The 24,038-nt window shown below is 41.1% G+C and overlaps 1 protein-coding gene across 3 annotated transcripts in view; it reads left to right on the forward strand.

Moving 5' to 3' along the window:
• LOC113406218 (protein Shroom2-like) overlaps window positions 1-22,960 on the forward strand; it is a 188,484-nt gene extending 165,524 nt beyond the window's left edge. For 2 of the 3 annotated variants that reach the window (XM_026649543.1, XM_026649546.1), the window contains 5 exons: window positions 252-1,001; window positions 9,812-10,363; window positions 12,634-12,811; window positions 17,809-18,081; window positions 22,410-22,960. In XM_026649543.1, coding sequence (XP_026505328.1) covers window positions 252-1,001; window positions 9,812-10,363; window positions 12,634-12,811; window positions 17,809-18,081; window positions 22,410-22,676 — 2,020 coding nt within the window. In that variant the 3' untranslated portion in view covers window positions 22,677-22,960. The remainder of the gene's footprint in view (window positions 1-251; window positions 1,002-9,811; window positions 10,364-12,633; window positions 12,812-17,808; window positions 18,082-22,409) is intronic. The other variant, XM_026649550.1, reaches the window with a different exon arrangement.
• Window positions 22,961-24,038: the final 1,078 nt, after the last annotated feature.

Below are 24,038 nucleotides of genomic sequence, written 5' to 3' on the forward strand. Positions count from 1 at the left end.
CAGGTAACTCAAGGCTATGTCACATTGCATGACACAACATAACCTAATTTAGACCGACATTGTGCTTTGACTCATCACATTACATTAGAAATACAATATTATATATATTTTAAAGTAGGTTGTAGCTGTTAGTTAATATTATATGGCAGACATAATCTGTCTCCAAGCTTCCCAGTACTTCTGTAGCAATACACAGGACGAAATAATAGCACAGTAACTGACTAATGATTTGATTTTTCTTCTGTTTCTAGGCAAGCTGAAACAGGATTCCCAGAAGATAACCCAGGAGAACAAAGGGCTCAGCTGGACCAAAATTTAGGACCCAAATGGAAGGCATCTGTTAGACCATTTCAAACAAGAGAACCTATTGTCTTGTCTCAAGAGAGCCGGGGAAGATCCGGGACATTGCCCAGTGATTACAGATACTCCCAGGAAAACGTGAATGAGAAAAGCAAGGATTGCAGCTTGCCCCTTCTCACTTATTCTGAGCCGCAGACACTGCAGGAGAGCCACTCCTGTCTGCCACAAGGCAGAGGAGAGGAAAGTCAGTGGACAGAGCTGACATTGCTGAACAAGAGACGTGGACCTGTCCCTCAGAGGCCTCCCCCACCCAAACGAGATAATAAATACAGGGGCCAGGACAATTCCACCTCACTCAGCATCTCTTCAGAATCGCTGCTGGCAGTACCCAGGAAGCCCATTCAATCCATTTCCCCCAGCTCTGGTGAGGTAATTACAGGTTACATTCAGAGTCCTGCAGCGTTCAATGGAAAACTAAAGAGCGCTCATCCTCAGGGGCTCCGGCAAACAGCATCCACAGAGAATGTATGTCAGCACTTAGAAGAGAAAGCACATCTTAAATCTGAACCTGTATTGTCTTCAAAGTATCGCTACCTTCAGAAACCTGGAATGGAGACGTCAAGGTCCCCTTCACCTCAGTTTGCTCCACAGAAGCTGACTGACAAGCCTCCTGTATCTGTCCAGGATGAGAACCCAGCAAGGTATTGTGCCTTTACAATTATGTGCCTTTTAGAAGCCCCGTCCCCATGTTAGGTTTTGTTAACAATTGGCTGTTACTTTTAGTGAAGAAGTGTGAAGAAACCGCCTTTGGGTCTATTCTGTATTAACCTTTCCAGCATGTCTTGCAAGTGACACACTTCTGTAGGGCAATAGCAACTGCTGCAACAAATATCTAAACCATATTTGAAATTCTAGTTAATTCCATTGCTATCATTCAACTGGTCTGTCTTGGTTTCTGCTGAAGGACAGTAGATCAATAGAAATGCTGCTCCGTTCTAAAATTTTAACTGGAATTTCCATTACAGAAACTATCTAAATGGGATGAAATGTTTGCCCAGCTATGGGGTGGTTTCTAACCCACTACATGCAGGGAGCTAAAACAATTATTGTGCAAGAAAATTGCATTCATTTTGGTGGCACCTATCGCAAAGGCTTACATGTGAGGTACGCTTATGTGCCAATTATGAATTTTGTGGGGTTTTTTTTTCCCTTCCGCCAAATAAAAGTTTTTAATGCAGCTTGGCATTCCTGAGCAGTCTACTGATGGGTGCTAACAAGTGGTGTCACTTTTTATATCACCTGACTTGGAAGCTAATGTCAGAGAATGTAAACCAGTCTTCTCCCTCCCCCTACCACTCCTCCTTTCCCAATTTTCATACACTTTGTGTCTGATGTTGAAGTAAATATAAGCTGGTTTATAGTCTGCTGTATGGCATCCCATGCTGCCAATATCATAAACAGAGGCAAGGTGGGTGAGGTAATATCTTATCGGACCAACTTCTGTTTAGAGCTTGCACAGAGCTGCTCTTCAGCTCTGGGAAATGTACTCAGAGTGTCACAGCTAAATACAAGGTAAATACAAGCTTGTATTTACCTGTGACATTCTGAGGACATTTCCCAGAGCTGAAGAAAAGCTCTGTGTAAGCTTGAAAGCTTATCTCTTTCACCAACAGAAGTTGGTCCAATCCTCATCCACCTTGTCTCTCTAATATCCTGGGACTGACATGGCTGCAACAACACTGCATACAATGATGTCATAAACAGTCATTTTCCTGCTACATAATAAACCCTTCCAGGAGGCTCAGGAATATAAGTTTTCATTAAACACTTAATATGACATTATAATTCATGGTTGAAAAGTGGAGACAAACGATACTCGTTAAATGAGTATTGAGGTTGCTATGCTGAGTAAAAGAGGCATATTTTTCTTTAAAGGTCAGCAATGATATATATTTTTTCCAATATGTTCCCAGTGCATTCTCTGTGTGCATGTCCGGTTATTGTCCACAGTAGCAGTATAGATTTATCCGTTCTATTTTCAGTTTTTCAGGATCAAAAATGGCATTTGTAAAACGAAAGCATTTTTGACACATTGATGTTGCTGCTGCATGTTTTCTAGATTTTTTTGCACCTCATGATTTTCATAACATGTGACTTCATAGCTAGCAAATTACCTTTTCCTTTTCTGAGCACCTTTTGTGGCAAAAATTTGTTGTTTTTAATGAAGCCTCTCTAGAAGACAGTATCCTTCAGTCATCATTTGTTTTATCTTAGTAAAGAACTTGAGGACTCCAGAAGGTTAAAATTTTGTATGCATGTGTGGTGTGGGTTTTTCCGGGGGAGAGGGGGAAGAGGTGGTGGTTGTTTTTTTTTAAGCACAAGAATTTGGTGAAATACTTGCACTGTAATCCACTAATTATAAATTGCTATAATTTGTTTCTTTAAAGACCTAGTATTTTCTTTGTTCAATATAAGGAAATTCAGGTACTGAAAACTACATCTCAATGCTGTGATGGTTACATCAGAAAGCAAAATAAGGAAACGTATTCAATGTATTTATAAATGATTTGGAAAAGGGGGTGAACACAGGGCAACATTTGCAGATGATACAAAATTACTCAAGATAGTTAAGGCCAAAGCTGATGGCAAAGAGATCTCTCTTAACTGGTCGACTGGGCAAAAAAATGGCAGATGACATTCAATACTGATAAGTGCCAAATAATCCATATTGGAAAACATAATCCCAATTATACATAAAAAATTATGGGGTCTAAATTAGCTGTAACCACTCAAGAAAGAAATCTAGGAGTCATCATGGATAGTTCTCTGATAATATCTACTCAGTGTGCAATGGCAATGAAAAAAGGGAACAATGATAGAAACCATTAGGGAAGGGATAGATGATAAGACATAAAATATCATAATGTCTTTATAAATCCATGGTACACCCACACCTTGAATATAGTATGCAGTTCTGGTTGCCCCATCTCAAAAAAGATATATTGGCATTGAAAAAGGTACAGGGAAGGACAACAAAAATTATTAGGAGCATGGAACAGCTTCCATGTAAGGAGAGATTAAAAAGACTGGGACTATTCAGTTTAGAGAAGAGATGGCTAAGGGAGGAGATGATAGAGGTCATAAAATCATGAATGATGTAGAGAAAGTGAATAAGGAAGTGTTGTTTACCCCTTCACATAACACAAGTACAAGGGGTCATCCAGTGAAATTAATAGACAGCACATTTAAAACAAACATAAGGAAGAACATCTTCACACAATGCACAGTCAACCTGTGGAACTCATTGCCGGGAGATGTTGTGAAGGCAAAAAAGTTTAACTGGGTTAAAAAAAGAATTAGATAAGTTCATGGAGGATAGGTCCATCCATAGCTATTAACCAAGATGATCAGGGATGCAACCCCATGCTCTGGGTGTCCCTAAATCTCTGACTGCCAGAAGCTAGGGCTGGCAATTTTGGTTGGACATATTCCTGGAGGTTTCATCAAATTACATAATCTTTAATTAAGGATTAATCTTTAATACCTGGACAATCCTAGAGGGTTGGCAATCCTACTGGGACTGGACAACAGGGGATGGATTATTTGATAATAGACTGTTCTGTTCATTCTCTCTGAAGCATTTGGCACCAGCCACTGTCAAGAGACAGGATACTGGGCTTGATGGACCATTGGTCTGACCCAGCATGGCTATTCTTATTACAATAAGTGAAATATAGCATATGATCTCCAATCCTAGGCACAATGGTGAATTACAGTAATGAGTTCCTTCCCGTACTGCATTGTGAATAGATATTGAAGACTACATGGTAAATTAAGTTTATTTGGCATTGCCTTTTTACACAACTTTAATGTTGATGTGCCTGATTATATGCACATATATTGGTTGACATTTTGAAAACAGTGTATGGGGATTTAGCCGTACATCTTCCATTAACACTTTAAAAATCTCCACTGCTGACCTTGAGTATGTATACAATTTATTGTCCTCAAATTACTCACCTAATGAAAGTTACTGTAACAAGAGGGAAAATGTGTGTCATATCTCTGTTCTCTATTGTACTTATTTCATAAGTGGAATACATTGAGTAGTTTAGCATTCAATTTAACAATGATGCTTAACACTTTCTGATTCCTTGCATGCCAGTTTTCAGAAATGTTAGTGTGTGTACTGTAGGCTCCTAGTGTCTGGTACTGTTAATATGCATCTGTCTTTCTGTAGGGAAGATATCTTGCTGATAATGTAAAGGCATGGCAATTTCTGCAACATCTTAGCTAGAATTATTTTATTGCATGGAGAAATACACTGTACTTATGGTGTGTAAAATATAGTTATAATTGAAAAACGTTCTTAAAAGAGTTAAGGTTGAAAGTGTATTTCAGAGTATTTCCAGTAAAATTACACTTTTTTAACCAAATACTCTTAAAAAATGCCACAATCGTTAGTAACTTTGGAATTTAATAGTTCTCCACTGCCATATAATTCTCCTTCATTTACCATTGCCCCACCTGACTTACACTGCCCATTCAACTGTAACTTTGAGTCCTTAAATTTGCACACACAAAAATGTCAGTTACAAAATAAAGAGCAGGAATATTATAGTCCAATTTATATTTAAGAGATACATTTCCAGTAAACTATTGAATAGCTTGCTACCAAAAAAAATCTTGTGTGTATTACCGGTAATTTCTAAACAATATAATTAATATGATTTAATATCCAAACTTGTAAGCAATCCTCTTCTGCATACATCTCCATACCTTTGCAGGTCCCTTTACCTCCATGTCAAAATTCTCTCCCCTTTCCACATACTTATATAACCATGCAAGATCCAAAAACAGCTTATCACACACAAAACACCTTATCAGTCATTCCACTCTTTTTATTCCTATGTACATTCTTCTAGTCCACCATCACCTAATACTGTGAGAAAACCTTCTTCAGTGTTCATGTGGCTTCATGGATTTTTAAGGCAGAAGGGACAAACTAGTCTGACCTCCTGTATATCACAGGCCATAGAATTTCACCCAGTTACCTACCCCAGCATTGAATCTAATAACTTGTATGCCCTGGGATTATGCCTCTTTGGAACTCTTGACTATATATTTAGACTAAGATTGCCATGGGGATTTGGATGCCCAATTTCCACTAATCTTAATGAGATTTGGGTGTCCATATCCCTTAGAGAGTGTGTACAATCTGTCGTAATGTGTAAAATCAGTTGTATGCTCTCAACAGCATATTTCATTATAGAACAAAACAAGGCGGCAAAGTTAAGTTTGCATGAGTAGTGGAAGTCATGGGGCACTAGGGAGCAGGCTGGTTCCCTTACCTGTACATCTTGCTAGTCTTTTAACAAGTATAGAATTTTTGTCAGGAGAGCGCAGTTTGGGGTAGGAGGGAGCCTTGGCTGGACTCCATTCAAGCACTCTTTCAACCTGAACTCTTCAACTACATTTTTGTTTGTTTGTGAATTTCCCTGTTTTCTTAATGGGCACCAAAAATGTAAATTGGATTAGGACGTAGGGAGAGGAGGTGAGGAAACCCATGCTTCAACAGACAGGGTCTCCCACCCAAACCTGGCTCCTCTTCTGCAGATTTCAGCAAGTCCATGGGAGGTGTGTGTGCAGTGGGGAGTAATATCAAGGCAGGGTATGAAGGGGTGTGGAGAAGAGGGGGGAGCTTTCATCACATGAGTAGCTCTAGGCATTTAATGTATTCTAGATATTTAACTTGTATAAGACGCCACCTTTCCATCCATCCATGGATGCATACCTTCCCCAATTTCCCTGCACCCACCTTCCGTAATTCCACCTCTCCAAAGTCTGCTGTCCTCTGCCCCCACCTCCATGGCCTCTGCCCCTTAGAGTGCCCTAGTATCTCCCTTCCACTCCCCATGCTCCTCCCCAGGTCCTTTGCACTCCGATCGATACCTCCTCAAGGTCTCTGCACCTGTGTTCGTGCCTTCCCTTGCACATACATTCTCTGTGCTTCCCCCAGTCACTTTCAACCTCATTCCATTTCTTTTGCCCCTGCCCTCCTCCCCTTCAGTCATCTCCTCCATATTCTGCCAATCTGCTTCCCCCTACTTTTACTCCTGAGGGAACTCTGTGCCAAAAAATTAAAAATCCTGCGCCAAAAAAATTAAAAATTCTGCACACAATATTTTAAAATTCTGCAAATTTTATTTGTCAAAATAACACTACATAATCATGCCAGTTTCAATTATTTTTGGTAATTTATTTCAAAATACCTGTCAGCAAGTATGTCTGTAACAATACAGACACACACAAAAATTCCCCCAGGAGTAGAGAGTTAAAGAAATCCCTATGACAACCCAGTTCCTGTTTCTCTGCCTCCTCCCCAGGGCCCAGCTGGGGGGCCAGACACTCACACCCCATTCCCCCCAGAGCCCAGCCCTGCCCTGCCTCCCCAGAGACCAGCCATGCCCCCCCAGCCCAGACACTCACACCTCCTTCCACCCAGAGCCCAGGCATGGGGCCCTCCCTGGCCCAGACATGTATACCCTCTACCCCCCAGAGCCCAGCCTCGTCCTCCCCCCAAGCCCAGACACTTGAACCCTCTACCCCCTAGAGGCCAGGTATCCAGAGGGAGAAACAGCCTGATGTTGGGTCCCAGGCTTGCACAGAGTTTCCTGCACACCGCGTCCTTTCTTCTGCAGCTGCTGGGAATCCTCCAGTTCCCTCCCACTTCCCCCTGGCGTTGTCTTCTATTTGAGAGCTGCGCTCTTCCAAGTCCAGCAGCCCCTAGTGGTGGCCAATATCTCTGCAGCTCATTTCAGGGTGGGGGAGGAAATTCTGCACGCACACCATTTTCTGCAAAATTCTGCATTGCGCAGTGGCACAGAATTCTCCCAGGAGTACCACTTTGTGCCCCCCTCATGCCTAGTACATGGTCATTCAAAAAGCAGGGAAGAAACTTACCGCCAGTCCTTCTGTGTGATCCCCACCCAAGCCATGTCTCTTCTGGTCCTTTGTCCCCTGCTCTATATCTGATTCTTTCTCCTCTGCGTTTCTCCCCGGTCTCCTATACCCCACAACCTCCATATTCCCCTTCGCACCACACACACATTAATTTAGGGCACTTCTGACTAAGTGAACTGTGGGGAAGTTTTAAAACACCTTTATTTTCCAAATTCCTTTTCTGAATTTTCCTAAACTTCTGGGAAAATATCTATTCTCAAGTATAAGAGGCTGGATGCCAGATTTCCCGGGATCACTTTCATTTTTGAGGTCATTAGGAGAGAATAAAAACTGGGATTATGATGGGATGCTGGCTTCAACATTTACCACAGAGCAGCAACAGCTACTCTGTAATAATTTGTGTGTCCTTATGCTATGGAAACAATTATGCCATTTTGTGGGCTCAGCTTAGTGATAGCCACAAGTGTAGTTTATGTGAGGATTTGGAATTTCATACAATAGATTAGGAAATATGTAATGGGTCTTATGGGTGTGTGTGTGCATGCATCAATTTAAACATGCTGCAGAGGAGATTTTCAAAAGCACCCAGCGTTCGTCTCTCTCTGTTCCCACTGAAGTCAACAGGAATTTTACCGCTGACTTCGGGTAGATCAGAGTTATGGTAATGCTTAGCACTCTAGAAAATCTCACCCTATATTTTTGATATTGGGCAGTGTGATAACACTATCACTCAACTGATGCTTGCAATTTTAGTGTAGAATTGTTGTCTTTCATTTTTAAGGTGGGTTTAAGGTTCTTCCGTGTGAAGTTTTGTTGTTGTTGTTGTTGTTGTTTAAGAAAAAAAGAAATAAGGTCCTTTTTCAGCAAAGCTCTTAAACATGTTCTTTGTGCATAAGTCCAATTGAAGTCACTGGTTCTTAAACACATGCTTAGGTGATTTGCTGAATCATGAGCTGAGAGAGCTCGGAGTGAAAGACAGAGTTGAGTGTGAACTTTCCAAACTGACTGACAGTCTGAAAAGATCCTTACTGGAGAAGGATTTGAGGTGTGTTTTTCCCCCCCTTTTTTTAAGAAGAATTCTTTTTTAGATCTATCAGAATATTGCATATGCAGTATAGTCAAAATATCATCTACATATGTCATTTCATATAGGGTTGAGTGAATGTGTGTAATATAGTCTGTATATTCATACAGACACAAATATAAATATATAGATTACCACTGCAGAGGAGTACAACATTGATTTATTTTCTGTTCACCATGAAAGTAAAGTATAGCTTTATTTTTAATTCTGGGACACAGCCAGACATATAGCCAAGGAGCTATATGTGTATGTCTCTCAGTCACTAATCTAAAAGAAAGCCAGCCAGCAGAAACCAGATATTTTAGCAATGTTCCTTTGCTGGGGCTAAACTTTCTAAACCCACAACATTAAAGCAATAATTTTAAACTTTCTTCAAACTTGAAACCACCCCGTCTGTGTTTTGGTTTTATACTGTACATACAGCGCACACACTCCACTAGTATAAACAGCTGCTGTTGATCTAACATGTTATTTTCTAATTTAAAATCTAAATTACCATTAAAAAAAGACATGTTCTTGATTGAATATCTTGTCTTAAGCACAAGATAGCTCAGCAGTATGTATTAGAGGATCCCTGCAATAGGCTGTCACTGACAAAACAATGCAGAATTGAATATAATTAAGGCTCCGATTTAGTCATGGAAGTAACGGAATCCATGATTTCCAAAGACCTCCGTGATTTCAGACAGCAGAGGGGGGGAGCCCTGCTGCTTCCCGCTGCTGCCCGGCCACAGGCAGCAATGGGGATCCCTGCCACTCCCGTCCACCGCAGGCAGCAGGGGGACCCCTGCCGCTCCCCACCTCTGTGGGCATGGGGGAATTCCCGCGGCTCCCGGCCTCGGCAGGCGGCCCATCCCCACTGCTCCCATCCACCTGTCAAGGACTGGTCACAGGCTTCCGTGAATTTTTCATTATTGCCCGTGACCTGTCCGTGACTTTTACTAAAAATATCCATGACAAAAACTAAAGCTTTAAATATAATTGTTCTTTTATGAGTAGCTATTTTTTCTTCTTTCCCTCTCTTTTAAATATTTTTTCTTTTTTTCTATTTATGCAAAGATAAACTAGGTTCTGATTATGAGACTCTCATATTTTACATGCAAGGTTTTTTTTTTAAAAAAAAAACCCTGCATTTTTCATACTCATGTTTTGAACTGTTTCAAGACAGTTGTAAGTATCGTACTTTGTCAGTCCTGTAGCCTGTAGAAAAGTCATGTTTTGTGTAGTGTGAGGCTAATGCTGGAGATCTGTATAAGTGAAATAATGGCTTACTTTTAAAATGTATGAGAAACGGCAGGTCTCTAAGTTGAGGCTTTGAGATGTGATATGAGAAGAGATTTCCTTGTATTAATAAATTGATCTTTGTTAGCATACAGACTGACACCTTTTCCCTTTTTGTGGATAAGAATCAGAATAAAAAGATCTTGAGTTTATAACAGTTAATTTCCCTTTCTTTTTTTCCAGAATTGAAAGAGTGATCGATAACAACACTACAGTAAAAATGGTTCCCATCAAGATAGTTCATTCTGAGAGCAATGCAGAGAAGGAAAGTCGCCAGAACCTCGTGAGCACCATGGAGCCTCCTGCCTTACCTAGTGGTTTGGAGAAGGACCAGATTAAAACACTCAGTACTTCTGAGCAATCCTACTCGCGTTTCTGTGCTTACACAAGGCGGGGTGTAGAACCAGAGCCTGAGAGCAAAACCAGACTTCCTGACTTGCAATCAGCCGAAGCACTTGGGAACAACTTGAAGGACAACGATGCCTCCATCCCTGTAATCAGCTACGTGAAGGCCAAAGAGAAGACCTTTGAAGACTGGAAGTCTGAGGAACTAGCCAGAGAGATTGTCGGAAAAGATAAATCTCTAGCAGATATTTTGGATCCTACTGTGAAAATAAAAACTACGATGGATCTGATGGTGGGAATCTTCCCTAAAGACGAACACCTCCTAGAAGAAGCTCAACAACGCAGAAAGCTCCTACCAAAAGTTCCTTCTCCAAAAATTGCAGAGGAAAAGTGAGTAAAGTGTTTCCATAATCCAGTGACCTTTCCCCTGTTGCTGTCCAACATTGTGTTTTTCCCTTAAACATTTAAGGATCCTTCTTCATACTGTTAATTTTTAGGTTTTCCCATTAAAATGATGGTTTTGGCAGTGTCATTTATTGACCAGACCAATAATCAAAGGAGCAAAAATTAGGGTCCTATTACAAAGAACATACATGTATATAAATAAATATTTTACACCACAACCAAACTGGGAAAAGCTAAACAATCACATAAGGGAGTTTGGGAAGGAATAATTAGAATTCTATCATGAGACATTTCTCAAAGGCTTTAGAAATTTCACTAAAACCATCCAGTGTGATAGGGTCCAGACAGGGAAAGGAACAATGTTTTAGTATTTATAATCTCAATAAGGCTTACAAAGAAAACTTAAAACGAACATAGATAATATAAACTGGATCAAAGTAACCAGTTATTACCTAGTTGAGAATGAGAACAGAATAGTAAAATATAACAAAAAAGCAGTTGAATTATACAGATCTTTGATCTCTGAGTGTTGGTGTAATTTCAGATATAACTTTGTCCTGAAGTTTGATGAGAAGCCTTATATTGTGTAATGCCCTGAATGTGGTAGCCTGAAGGGTGGTTATAATCAATACACTGTGGAAACTTTTAAAAACGATTTCTAACTGTTCTCACAGGTAATGGCTCTGAGGTCTTTGTAGTGCTTATTAAAGTGGAACTTGAAGGCTGTTGCATCAAAATTTCTGCCTGTGTGAGACAAACTTTGTTTAGGTTTCTCTCACATTAATGGTGAAGGCTTCTCAATACTAAGGTTTTCTTGTTTGTTAGTGGACAGATGCTGACATCACAAAATTTTTCATTGCAGTTGATATTAACTGGCATCCTTGTGAGCAATCTCTGCAGACACACATTCCTAATCTCAGAGGCAGTCCCTCCAGGTTGAAGCCTCAATACTGGATGGGGTTATGGAGAAGCTTGCATTGTCACTGTCCTTGTTATAGCTGGTATCTGGATCTAGGGAAGCAGTCATTTTCTAGAGCTGTCAACAATCATGCACACTCAGGAACACAGGCATTGCCATACTGGATCAAAGCAGTGGTTCTCAACCTATTTACCATTGTGGGCCACATATGCAGTTCTCTGTGTTGTGTGCCACATTCACACAATATATATACTACCTGTATGGCCCTGCAGATGTCACATGGGCCGGATCTGTGTCCTGATTGGGCTGCAAGCAGCCCGCGGGTTGAGAATCACTGATCTAATCCAATATTTTACCTCCAACAGTGACCAACACCAAGCACTACAGAGGAAGATGCAAAAAAGCCTGTAATAAATAATTGTGGGATAATCTGCCCTTGGGGAAAGTTTCTGCCTGACCTCCAATAGTTAGAGGCCACTCTATGCCCAGAAGCATGGAAGTTTATATCCCTTCTAAATGTCTTGGTTTTGTTTTACTATTATAATACTGGATATTCTTGTTACTTATGTAAATGTCTGATCCTTTTGTGAATCCTGCTACTTCCATTGAATTAATTTGGCGCTGGAGATAGTCATGCTTGGGTAACAATGTGCCAGTCAAGAGATAGGGGAGTTTTAAGCAGGTCATTAACAGTGTCCTAATTCTTTCATTTTAAAAATGTTTACTACTTGCATTTTGAAAATTCAGTACTGCTTCATCAGCTATTGTATTTTTGGTATTGTTGATCATTGCTAATATTTCTGTTTTTATTACTCTACTTCCTGAGTCTCTTAAAATCCCCTAAAGGCCACTTTTCAACTAGTCAAAAGAGTGTTGCATAAAGTAATAGGATCTTTAAGGTTCATAGTAGAGAAAATGAAATGTGATCTGCTGCATTTTCACCAAAAGATGTGTTTTGAGGATTATGGAATCACTAACCAGTGAGAGCACAGATGTAGACAAAACCACTGCCTTCATACCAATGCCTGTGTAATCAAGAATAGTAAATGATGGTTTAATCACCGATACAAAGTGCAATTAAAAGACAGACTGAAAATAAATGCTTTCAGCTGGAGGTTTTGCTAGTTCCTTTTAATTGCCTAAATTGATAACTAGCTTGTGTGACTGACGGTGTGGCAATTTTTCCTCAGACATTTGACCCTGCATTGTTACCATAGTTATCATCTTTCCATTAAACAGTGCATTTACTTGGCAAAATGATGGGTTTGAAAGATTGTTCTCTCTTTTCAGTGCTCAGGATGTCAGGCAGTTAATTAAAGTTATGACTTTTTACCAGGAAAGAGGAGCAGGGCATGCCTTCTGCCATCTCCTTGACAACCAATTCCACTTACTACAGCACGTCTGCACCAAAAGCAGAATTGCTGATTAAAATGAAGGACATGCAGGAGCAACAGCAGCAGCAGAGCGAAGAGGATTCTGAAGATGAGCTTGATCATGACTTGTCAGAAAAGAAGGTAACACAGTTTTGCACTTTGAAATATTTAATAGGATTTTCAAACCTGGTTGTCAAAAATTAGGCTGCTAAATCCACAGTTAAGCATCTAAATAAGAGACCTGGTTTTAAGCCAGTGGGATTTCCTGGGTGCTCAGCAGTTTTGAAAGATCAAGTCGCTTATTTTTGTGTCTAGCTATGGACCTAGGAACTTAACTTTAGAAAGACAGACATATTTTTAAAATCTTTGTGTGAATGTTTTTGTCCTTCTCTGTAGAACCTTTCCACCTGAGAATATCTGTGTGTAAGAGACGTGTGCTTTGAGAAAGACTTGCTGAGCACCCACAAATCCCACTGGAATCAGTGGGCCCTTGGACTTCTCCAGGCTTTTGAAAATTAGGCCATCTGTCTGTCAATTTTTTTTTTACTGCTCATGAACTCAAGAGCCTGATAACATTGACTGGAGCTAAATAGGCAGTTTGGTGGGTGCTCGGTTCACACATCACCATTAACCACAGTCCCGTACACACACACAGATCCCTGTGGCACCTTAGTCTTGACCTGCATAGTATTCCAGTCCCGAGAATCTGTGTGAAGTGGTGATTTTGTGGTTGTTGTACAGTGTCAGCTTAGTTAGATTGAGGGCACCAGATTCTCTTCATTTGGCACAAATCGAGTTTAACTTTGCTTCCCTGTCATGAGAAACTGGGGGAAACCATCTGTTGTGGTATTCAGCCATCTGTTTCTGTGTTAACAGTGGTCTAGTTTTAACTATATTTGCTTAAAACAGCAATACCAGGGAAGGAGCTGCCTTCAGTTCCGGGATATCTTCTTTAGTGAACGTAAACTGTCATGATCAACCTCCAGTATTCAGTTAGTAATCAAAACTGGTAGGAATGACCTTTAATTGAATAAAAGGGAAATTGTTTTTAAAAACTGTTCAGATATGTTAAGGATTCCATTGCAGTTTTAAGCAATTATTAGACTAGAGAAGAGCATTCATGATTCTTGCTTCATTTTATCTGGTCCGTGTAATGCCAATCGTTGTTGTTTTTTTGTTTTCATTGATTCAGACAGAAAAATGTTCTGGTCATGTTGATTGAGGAAAAAGTGCACAAGTTCGAAATTGAAACAGTTTTCTTTGACCCAACCAACAAACGACAATCCACAAGGTTCTCAGTCAAAATGTTCTTTATTTGTGGTGGTGTCTGTTTATATGAAAAACATATTTCCCTTCATCACTTCCCCCACACCACTAAACACAGATTATACAGCCTGAGAAGTGTGTCCATGTCTAGTGTTACTAGACAGCCTCCCTCTCTCATGTCTGTGATGTACACATTCCTGTTTACTCACCCATCTGCTCCTTTGCATGCAGTGGAATGTGAGCTCTCAATCCAGCAGGCTTTCATCTGAGATCTCGTCATGCAGTGTATGCAAATCACAGTAAATGGGTCAAGCCGTCCTTATAAAACTGCCAAGATCTATAACATGGTCCAATTGCACATAACTGCCAGCTGCTGAAAAAAAGGACCTTTGGGGCCTGAAAGCTTGAATATTGTCATTTATTTGTCAGTCTACTAAAAAACACTGTATGCTTTGAACCTGTTTCTTAATTCATTGAAACTCACCAGTTCTATTATGGGAAATCATGCTTTTAGTCCAATCTGGGATTCACGGTGGGTTTTCCAGGACCAGTTTACACCTGCCATTCTCTGTTTTGCAATATACTTGCTGTCCTCTTATTTATTTAAAATAATAAAATGATGATGAACACTCAGGATGGGTGTGGGAATTTTATGCAGAGAAATTGCGCACATCTATTACAAATAATTAGAGACAGTCTCCCTAATAAATGAAATGTTGTGGTCATGTAAAGCAATATATTTATTGAGGAACAATATGATTAGCACAAATATAATAATATAAATGGATTTGAATAGATGTAGGGAGGTAATAAAAGGGACCTTGAAGTTATATTGGGTTTGAAAAATCCACCCATGGCAAGTGGGAGGTTTTCTAGTCTTTTCAGACATGAATCTAGTGTGAAATGAGGCAGAGAATTGAGTGCAAACCCGCAAGTGTAAACCCAGTGTAGTGCTGTCTTCCTAAGCCTGCAGAGAGAGAGTACAATTGCTTCTGCTGCTGCTAATAGCTTTGCTTTGCTAAACTGCTGCTGAGTGAAATTAACAAGGATCCAGTCAGTTTCTCTGCTATTATTTAAAGTAACAAGAATTGCGGAAAATCAGGTCCATATTAGCAGGGCAATATAGCACAGAGTATGACTATATTTAATCATGCATCTTGTAATAAAATAGTAGGATTATTAAATTGCATGGCATCCTAGGAAATAGGACTACAGCAGCCTGACCCAGTTAATCCAAATCAAACTTCATTTGCATTTAGGAGGGAACAAAAAATCAAATCGTTCAGATTAATCAGTCAGTAGAGCCTGCGTCTGTAAAACTGCTTACTACCTTAATCTTTTGGACACCCAGACAAACAGATAACCCCAATACAGATTAACCTGGCCTGAGAATATTAAATCAAAACAGGATAGAGCCAGCCCAGATAATCCATATGTTTGATTTCAGAAGTACTCTTTGTTAGGTTTTAAGCTACAGTTGGCCTCTGTTAGTAGGGTGGCTGAGTTACAGGTGGTTCCCAAAACAAACTGTCAGTGCTTTCTCTGTGTAACTCTGAAAATGGCTATACCTTCCTATGTACGGTGTAAGGGTCCGTAACACATTCCTGGGAAACAGGGATGGGTTTCTGTTTAATTGTACGTATTCAATTGGTTGGTTGAAATCAGAGTTCCTGACAAGTGTGCCATGAAATAAAGACACTTAAAAGAAAAACAAACATGTAAAGTGGTATTGCAAAGTAATTACCATCTTAGACAATATAGCCTGCATTAGAAATTGACGCTAACACGTGAAAAATGATTAATATTTACAGAAAGATGAGGCATGCTGTTGTCTTTTACAGGCACACAAGACCCCTGCCCAAAGGAAGAATTTTTTTAGGAAGGCAGCATGGTAACAACAGAGAACACAGTCGGGAGACTGGGGCTCTAGTTCTGCTCTGGCAGTGACTCACTGCATGGCCAGGGGGAAGTCTGTTTCCCTCTCTATCAAATGGAAATAATACTTACCTCACAGGGATGTTAGGGGCTGCGTTTTTGGGGTACTCTGAGACCTTTTGATGGAAGGTGCTGTAGAAGTACTAATTATTTGAGCCCCATGTTTTTCACAAATACAAAATAGCATGAAATAAAAGGGGGAAAAACATAAAAAATTACATAAAATGAAAAATTCACCCCACAGCAGTGGCTTCTGCAGCCGCTGTTCTGCAGAGTTGGTGCCCGGCTTCCCGCTCCAGGCATTGCTACCTGGCACATGGAATTGCAGCATCACTCACATTTGGCCTGGCCCCCCCTCACATGATGACAAAGTGGCAGCTGGGCCACACTTGAGTAGTGCTGCAACTCTGTGCGCTAGGTCACAATGCCGGTAGCTGGGCCGTGCCTGGCAGGAAGTAAAAGATTCCAACAGCATAGTAGGCCATGTGTTAGTATTAGCCTAGCATGTGGAAGACTAGCTTTTTATGCCCATATTTTGCTTAGCACCATCAGCCTCCACCCCAAGAATGGTTATGCTTGAGAGTGCTGTGGGGATAGTCTTTGAGGAGGAGAGAGTACTTTTGCTACTCAGTAATCGGCTTTTGAAAATTTGAAGCTGATCTAAGGGGTAGCAGTAGTGAGCTCCAAAGGACGTCTTGTCTTCTGCCATGGTGGTGAATTGCCAAAGGGTGGGCACTCAAGCTAAGGGTAATGTAGACCTAAGTCCATCAAAAGTTTGTGTCCTGATATTTTGAATCCAGAACACTATCAAGGTCTAGATAAACATCATATGTCTGTAATGTACATACCTCTCAACCTGCCAAGCCCCAGATGTGGGTTGCATTGTGTGACAGGGATACAAAAAAATTCATGCAGTGATGCTGGTATTTAATCCTTAATAATAGTTTTGTGATTCATTGCTTCTTGTGTAAACAGCTTTCTACATAAAAGTGAGGGGAGACTAGATTTCTGTGGGATGCAGATAACTTTGGGGCTTAAATGAGTGACACCATCAACATGTGAGACATTGAAGAATTCTTGTAACGCGTAGTGTGATGATGAGGACAAAAGAATTGGGGCCAGGAATCAGCTGTGAACACCTGCACCTCCTTGCTCTCTGGCCAGCTGGCTATATGTCTTAAGTGAAGTGATCTACTCCATGGACTGACATCTGAGCTCCGTGGTGGACAGAGTTGCAGATTTGCCCTTAATCTATCACAGAGGAGTGTCTATAACAGGGTTAGGGAGGAAATGGAGAGACTCCCGGGAGCCCAGTGAGTGACAGAGAACAGATTCCTTTCTTCTTCCCCTTTCCCTGGTGGAGAAAAAACAAGATAGAGTAACTTTGATTTCTTGCCATGTGAAGTAATTCTCCTGAAGCTTGAAAGCCTTTTTTAGCAATGAAATGTAAGCTAATGTGCATGCGAAAAACTTTATCTGTAGACTTGAATTCTCCAGTTGGACAACAATGCCATAATCACAGTTTCCCTTGCAGTCATAAACGCACAGCCCACTGCTAATCAGAATCAATGGCTGGTGTTTCTTTGGGGGTTTGCCATGTAACAAAGCAAATTAAGGACATGATCCAGCTTCTTCTCAGTCAGTGAGAGTGTTGCTGATGACCTCAATGAGAGGAAGATTGAGGCCTAAGAATCTATGGTAGAGGGGTCCTGTTTTGTTTTGGGCTTTGTAAACGGATATATTCTGGGAGGGGAGGGGAGTCTGATGCTGAAGTTTGGGGTAGTTTACCATTGCTACTGACACTTTTCAGCAGAGAGCCATGTGTGACTTTTTTCCCTGAGCTATTGGAACAGAATGCACGGAGGGAAACCTCTGTTTCCATCTCTGCTGGGTCAAGTGTCGCTAATAAATTCTTACTCCCCTTTTGTTGTCCACAGCAAAAACTCATTGACAGCATCAGTAGGAAGCTGCAGGTGCTGCGCGAAGCTCGGGAAACACTCCTGGAAGACATCCAAGCGAACAATGCACTAGGAGATGAGGTGGAGGCTATTGTGAAAGAAGTCTGCAAACCTAATGAGTTTGACAAGTTCCGGATGTTCATCGGGGACCTGGACAAAGTGGTCAACCTGCTGCTGTCACTGTCAGGTCGTCTGGCCCGGGTGGAAAATGCCCTGAATAACTTGGATGAAAATGCCTCTCCTGAAGAACGGGTAAGGCAGGTTGCTAAAGGGCAATAGTGTTATTTTGGTATTGAAGGAGCCAGCGTGGTAGGCTTTTTTTATTTGAAAAACAGGTGGGTAAGAGAGTGGAGGGGAGAAAACTGATGTGCTGATGATTCACATCAGGCTGCTTTCATTAGATCTCGTTAATACTCATAACCTTGCCTTGCCTTCACTCAGACTACACTCACTACAAGTGGCTTGGCCCTGAAGAATGCATGACACTTTGTGCCCAGGTTTAGGAGAGCAGGTTGTTTAAAAGCACTGACATGCCTTTCCCTCTAAAACACTAAAAGACAAGTGCCTTGATGAAAGATGATGAGCAGAGTAGCCTCCTGTTTCTTTAACAAACGAAAATATAAGTCAGGGAGAACAAACTAAAAGTAATTGTCTGACTCAGCAATTTGGGATACTTAAAAATGAACAGATTGTATTTGAGTTCCAGTCCATACGCACTGTCGACAGTGTACTATTATTAAGTTGTATTATGGCAGCACCAAGGACCCCAGTCAGTGATCGGGACCCATTACATTAGATACTGTACAGACATGTAACAAAGACAATGGTCCCTGCTTTAAAGAACTGACAGGATGCAGTAGTGGACAAAAAGTAGAGAAATGGGGTGGGGCTAAATGGGAACACAGTGTTTAAAAAAAAAAAAAAAAAGTTTGACAGACAAATGGAAATCATGGCTTCCCATTTACCTGGTCAGTGCCAGACAGTAGTGATTTATAGGAATCTCAGCAGAAGTAGGTTTTTTGGAAGGATTTTAAGGACCGAGGTATTCATTACTAATCTTTCTGTAACAGCAGAGAAATGGAAACTTATTGATATATAGTATTATCTGGTAGCCACAGTCTCTCCATAGTTAAAACAGACTTGCTTCCTTTGCAAGTCTGACTTTAGATTCCTGTTTATTATATGATTTTTTTTAAAAGCTGAAAAAAGCACCTCTCTTCGTCAGACTTTGCATTGCTGGCCTGTGGCCCCAGTGCAGTCTTTTGCACAACTTGGACACACTTTTTAAAGACCTGGATCTAATAAACACGGCTTTTTAATCATGTCGTAAAAAATCTTTCCTGAAAAGATCTAGAGCGGAGGATTGGTTTTTGATGCAGGAAAGGCATGTTTGCAAAGGTGTTCACTAGCAATTTAAGACTATATGAATGGTCCATTGCGCAGTGGTGGACTTTAAAAGGGCATGATATGGCTGGGAGATACTTAGGCTTTCATTTAAAAACAAAAGTCACTGGCCCTTTGCCTTGCAGGGGTCTTCAAATTGTAAACCAGTTTCTAGGGAGGTTTGCCATTGATTCCCCATCTCTTCTGCCCCTCTACCCCCCCTCCCCAAAAAAAAAACCCCTAGGAAAAGGCATAGCATGTCACCAAATTTTGGCTTGTTACCCCCACAGCCACCAACAATCAGAGCTCATAACCTGCTCGTGACATCTTCTTGCCTCCATATCCTACCAAAAGGGACTGACACCAGTAAGATTTTCATCCCTTTTTCACACCCCAAAAGTTCCTGCTCTTGGCTTCCGTGGCGGCACTAGTGGAAGCTAACAGTGCTCCTGCCTAAGACAACTCCACTTATCTCCTCCCTCACCGCTCATTCTTCCATGGGAAATGGAGTCCCATTGCTAGGACCTCTCCAAACAGCATTTCTGAGTTCTAGGAAGAATCTGGGGATTGAGTGCATCTTCCCCATGTGCACACACATACTAGTACCTTGTGGGAGAAGAAAATAATCTTCTCCCACCTCCATGCCCTTGTGAAAAGACCTTGTTACAAAAATAGCTTATGAAATTAGGTGTGCAAGGAGGGGAGAAGAGGAGCAGATATGAGGCCGGTGTCACAGAAGCAGAGTTAGGATTTCATGCCTATTTTAACAGCATTTTCAAGCGTTTGTTTCTTGAAGTTGAACTTTAATTCTGAAATGTCTTTTAGTTGCATGCTATCCTTAGCACATTTTATAAGAATTTTTACTGTCAAATTACTCTCAGCATCAAATTAGTCTGAACTTTAATTCCATCTTCATGGATTTTTTTTCTGTATGCAAATTCTCCTGTTGATGTGTATAATTTCCTTTAGTGTTACTGGGAATTCTGCACATTAACGTGTAGTTGTATGTTTTTAGCCTTCTTGTAACATGAATCATTTTCTAATACTAAGTACAAACAGATACTGTCACTTGATGGCGCAGACACTCAAAGGAGAATTTACTTAGGGAACGAAGCTGAAAACATGACACATGATTACACATTTTTTGCCTAGATGCATGTGTGTAAACAGAATCTCCATCCTTGTCTCTTCTTCCATGCACAGCTCTCTTCTGCCTGTTGTTTTGTCCCCCTGCTGATGCTCCAGGTCACCACAGAGAAGCAACTTTGCTTGGGCATAGCAGTTCATCACAATGAAGGGGATGCTATGTCTAGATTCAGTGCACCAGTGTGTCTCAGAATAAAAAGTCAGGCGAGATTTCCACAGAGCTGGTTGCGTGATGTATCAGGGTACCAGCAGCAGAGACACATGGACTAGTGAGAAGAGACTGATCTTTTGGAGGGGCTGTGCTTTTGTTTTTGCTTCTCTGCCCCTACTTTCACCCGCACCCATTCCCCATGATCATATGCCTTTACTTCTGATTAGAAAAGTGCACATTACAGTAAGGTAGAAAACCCTATCAGGTTCATATTGGGTTAGTATGCAGCAAATTCATGGTCCATCCTGGTCAATTTCAGTCATAGGCTTTTAAAAATCGTAAATTTCACAGTTTCAGATATTTAAATTTGAAATGTCATGGTATTGTAATCATGGGGGTCCCAACCCAAAATGGGGTCGTGGGGATGGGGGGTTGCAGTATTGCCACCCTTACTTCTGTACTTCTGCCTTCAGAGCTGGGCAGTTGGAGGGCAGATGCTGGCCGGGCACCCAGCTCTGAAGACAGCGCCACTGCCACCAGCAGAGCAGAAATAAGGGTAGCAATACCAGACCCATGTTATGCCACCCTGACGTCTGCGCTGCTGCTGGAGACTGCGATGCCTTCAGAGCTGGACTCCCAGCCAGCAGCCGCGGAGCTTCCTGCAGTTAGGGGAGGTTCCCAGAGATGGGTCTAATCCAGCCTCAGGAGTAGCCCATGCAGAGGAACAAGTTCTGGCCCTCCTTAGCCCCTCCAGGACTAGCAGCTGGAGCTCAGCGCTTAGAAGTTAAAGAGGCCTTGGGCTGGCTGTGTGTGTGTGGCGGGGTGGTGACCCCATCACCCCAGGTGGTCACCCCCTTGCCCACCCATAAGGCCAGCCCTTTCCCTCCCCAAAAGTGATGATCCCCCATAGCATGCCACCTCACTTCTGCGGTGGTGCTGCTGCCTTCAGAGCGGGGCTCCCAGCCAGCAGCCGCCGCTCTCCACCCACCCAACTCTTGAAATCCGGTCTCCCCTACAATAGCCAGATTTCATGGGGGAGATCAGATTTCATGGTCTGTGACGTGTTTTCACGGCTGCAAATTTAGTAGGGCCCTAAGCATAATGAAAAGCTCTCTTTCAACTCTTCTCAACCCCAAGCAGTTTGTTTTCACCGTTTGATGCTTTGGCAGTCATTTCAGGGACCTAATCTGGGTTTAATTCATTGCTGGTTACACTTGCAAGTAGATCTTGCAAATTATTTCTGAAAATCAGAATGGCATCCATGTTACTTCATGTTAGTGCTTCCCACTGGCAGCTGTATTTGTTATAATTCTTCCTGTAAACCATTAAGCACTAAAGTAGTTGATAAGGACCTTACTTACCAGTGTTTATAAAATGTATTCCTAAGTGCTTTACTGTCTCTGCCGGTTTAATTCCCTTCTATTAACTTATTTTATCAGAACTCAGTGGCAGTTGGGAGATGAAGTTCACCTTTAAGCAGCAGTTTTATGGCTTATCTACAAAAACATTGAGTTCATAGGAAATGTGGGTGTGAATGTACCCCAACTATCCTGCCACGGACTAACTGTCTGTGTGGACCCTGCTGACTCATCATAACAGGTTGTTAATTCACTTTGATCTAGTCATTTTTGAAATGGGACTAGATCAAAGCACATTAACAAATTGTTAGTGCGTGTCAGCAGGAGCCACACAGACAGTTAGTCCACGGCAGGCTACTGTGGTGTACGTGCGCTTCCTACCTTGCCACAAACTAATTGTTTGCATAGACAAGCCCTTAGTCCCAGTCCGCCATACACACACCTCTTCATCCTTGTCCCTGCAGGTAAAATTGACTTCAATGTTGACCAGAAAACTGTTTGTCTTGAACTGGTATCTGTAATATGTTTCTCTTTCTCTTAAGCGGACATTGGTAGAGAAGCAGAAGCTGCTGACTCAACAGCATGAAGATGCGAAAGAACTGAAGGAAAACCTGGACCGACGGGAGCGTATTGTCTTTGACATTTTGGCTAACTATCTAAGCGAAGAGAGCCTAGCAGATTATGAGCACTTTGTAAAGATGAAGTCAGCCCTTATCATTGAGCAGAGAGAGCTAGAGGACAAGATCAAGCTGGGGGAGGAGCAACTCAAGTGTCTGACCGACAGCCTCCAACCTGAAAGGCTCAAATAAGAGGTCAAGGCCTGACCAAAGACTTGAAAACTGGTGGTTGGGCACAGTTTCCAAGTATGCAAGTGAAAACCCTGACTTGTATCTGTGTCTAGTAGGCAGAGTTAGACAGGAGAAAAATAGCTACTCTAGCAATAATGATCTTTCTTGTTGTTTGGATGATGTATTTAATTTTTTAAACCCTCTTTTTAATCCCCAACTCTATAGCTGTTCTTTGTCTCTCAACCTATCCTATAGAAAGTTCTGCAGGAGGCAGAGGCTAGATTCTAAGCTTTGAATTCAGTATATTGTGAAGTCTGTTACAATAGTGCATGCAAACAATAACGATTTTCAAAATAAGTTATGTGATAGTGTTTATTGTCTTCAGATGCTGTACAAACTGCTGGGAAGCCCAAAAGCAAATGAATAAAAAAGCTCTAATTTTAGGGCTTTTTTTTTTTTTTTTTTACAGTCACATCAAGTAGGAGAAGTGTGTGTCATGTGTCTAATATTATATTCAGGTTGCTCTCACTTTGATCCTGGTACATCAGACACTTTTTCTTTGTAACGTATCTCATAAGAAAAGTTCTCACTTTCTCCTTTCAGAAAATAATTTCAAAACCAATCTCAGCTGGCTACTGGCTAAACCAACTTGAAAATCATTTAAGATCTATGTTACTGAAGTTAAGAACACATGGTTTAGAGAAACATCGTGGTGTTTGTTTTTTTTGTGGGGGGGGTGAGGGGGTTGGCATGGCATAGAAACAGTTGTGGGCCCATTTATATTGTAACATTTTTCTTACCAAGTTATTTGATTTCAAAAATGGGACTGAGGATGCCTTGCCAGTTTGGGTCAATTCATTTATCAACTAAACTATTTGGAAAATCTATTTGCTGCTTTGGGTTTCCCCCCAGCACAGCTACCTTGTAGGAAAGAGTCACTAAGTTAACAGGACAAATCAAACTGCTTTTATTTTCCTTCTGTTTGTTCAACGGTTCACCTTTTTTATATAAATGGTTAAATTATATTCAAGATGACCCATGTAATGCTATTTCTTTCTTCCTTCCCTCACCACCAAATGCAATATAAACACCTAGGCCACGTAAGTACTCCTAGGCCACGTGAGTTCAATGCAGTATTCAGAGTAACTCTGGTTTGTAACTGTGAACATCTGTATTTTTTTCACTTCACATGTTGACATATACACTTTAATGATAGGACACTATTTTGTCAGTCCAAGACTACTGGAGGTGATATAGTAACACTGCCATCCAGTAAAACTCTGATAATTTGCATCATGCTAACCCATCTCTTAACACAATGATGGGATTAACTGATTTGATCTCCTACAAATACTACAGAATTGCTCTGTGTATACATGTATT

This window comes from Terrapene carolina, unplaced genomic scaffold (genome assembly GCF_002925995.2).
Source record: "Terrapene carolina triunguis isolate 2854851 unplaced genomic scaffold, T_m_triunguis-2.0 Scaffold23, whole genome shotgun sequence".
NCBI lineage: Eukaryota > Metazoa > Chordata > Testudines > Emydidae > Terrapene > Terrapene triunguis.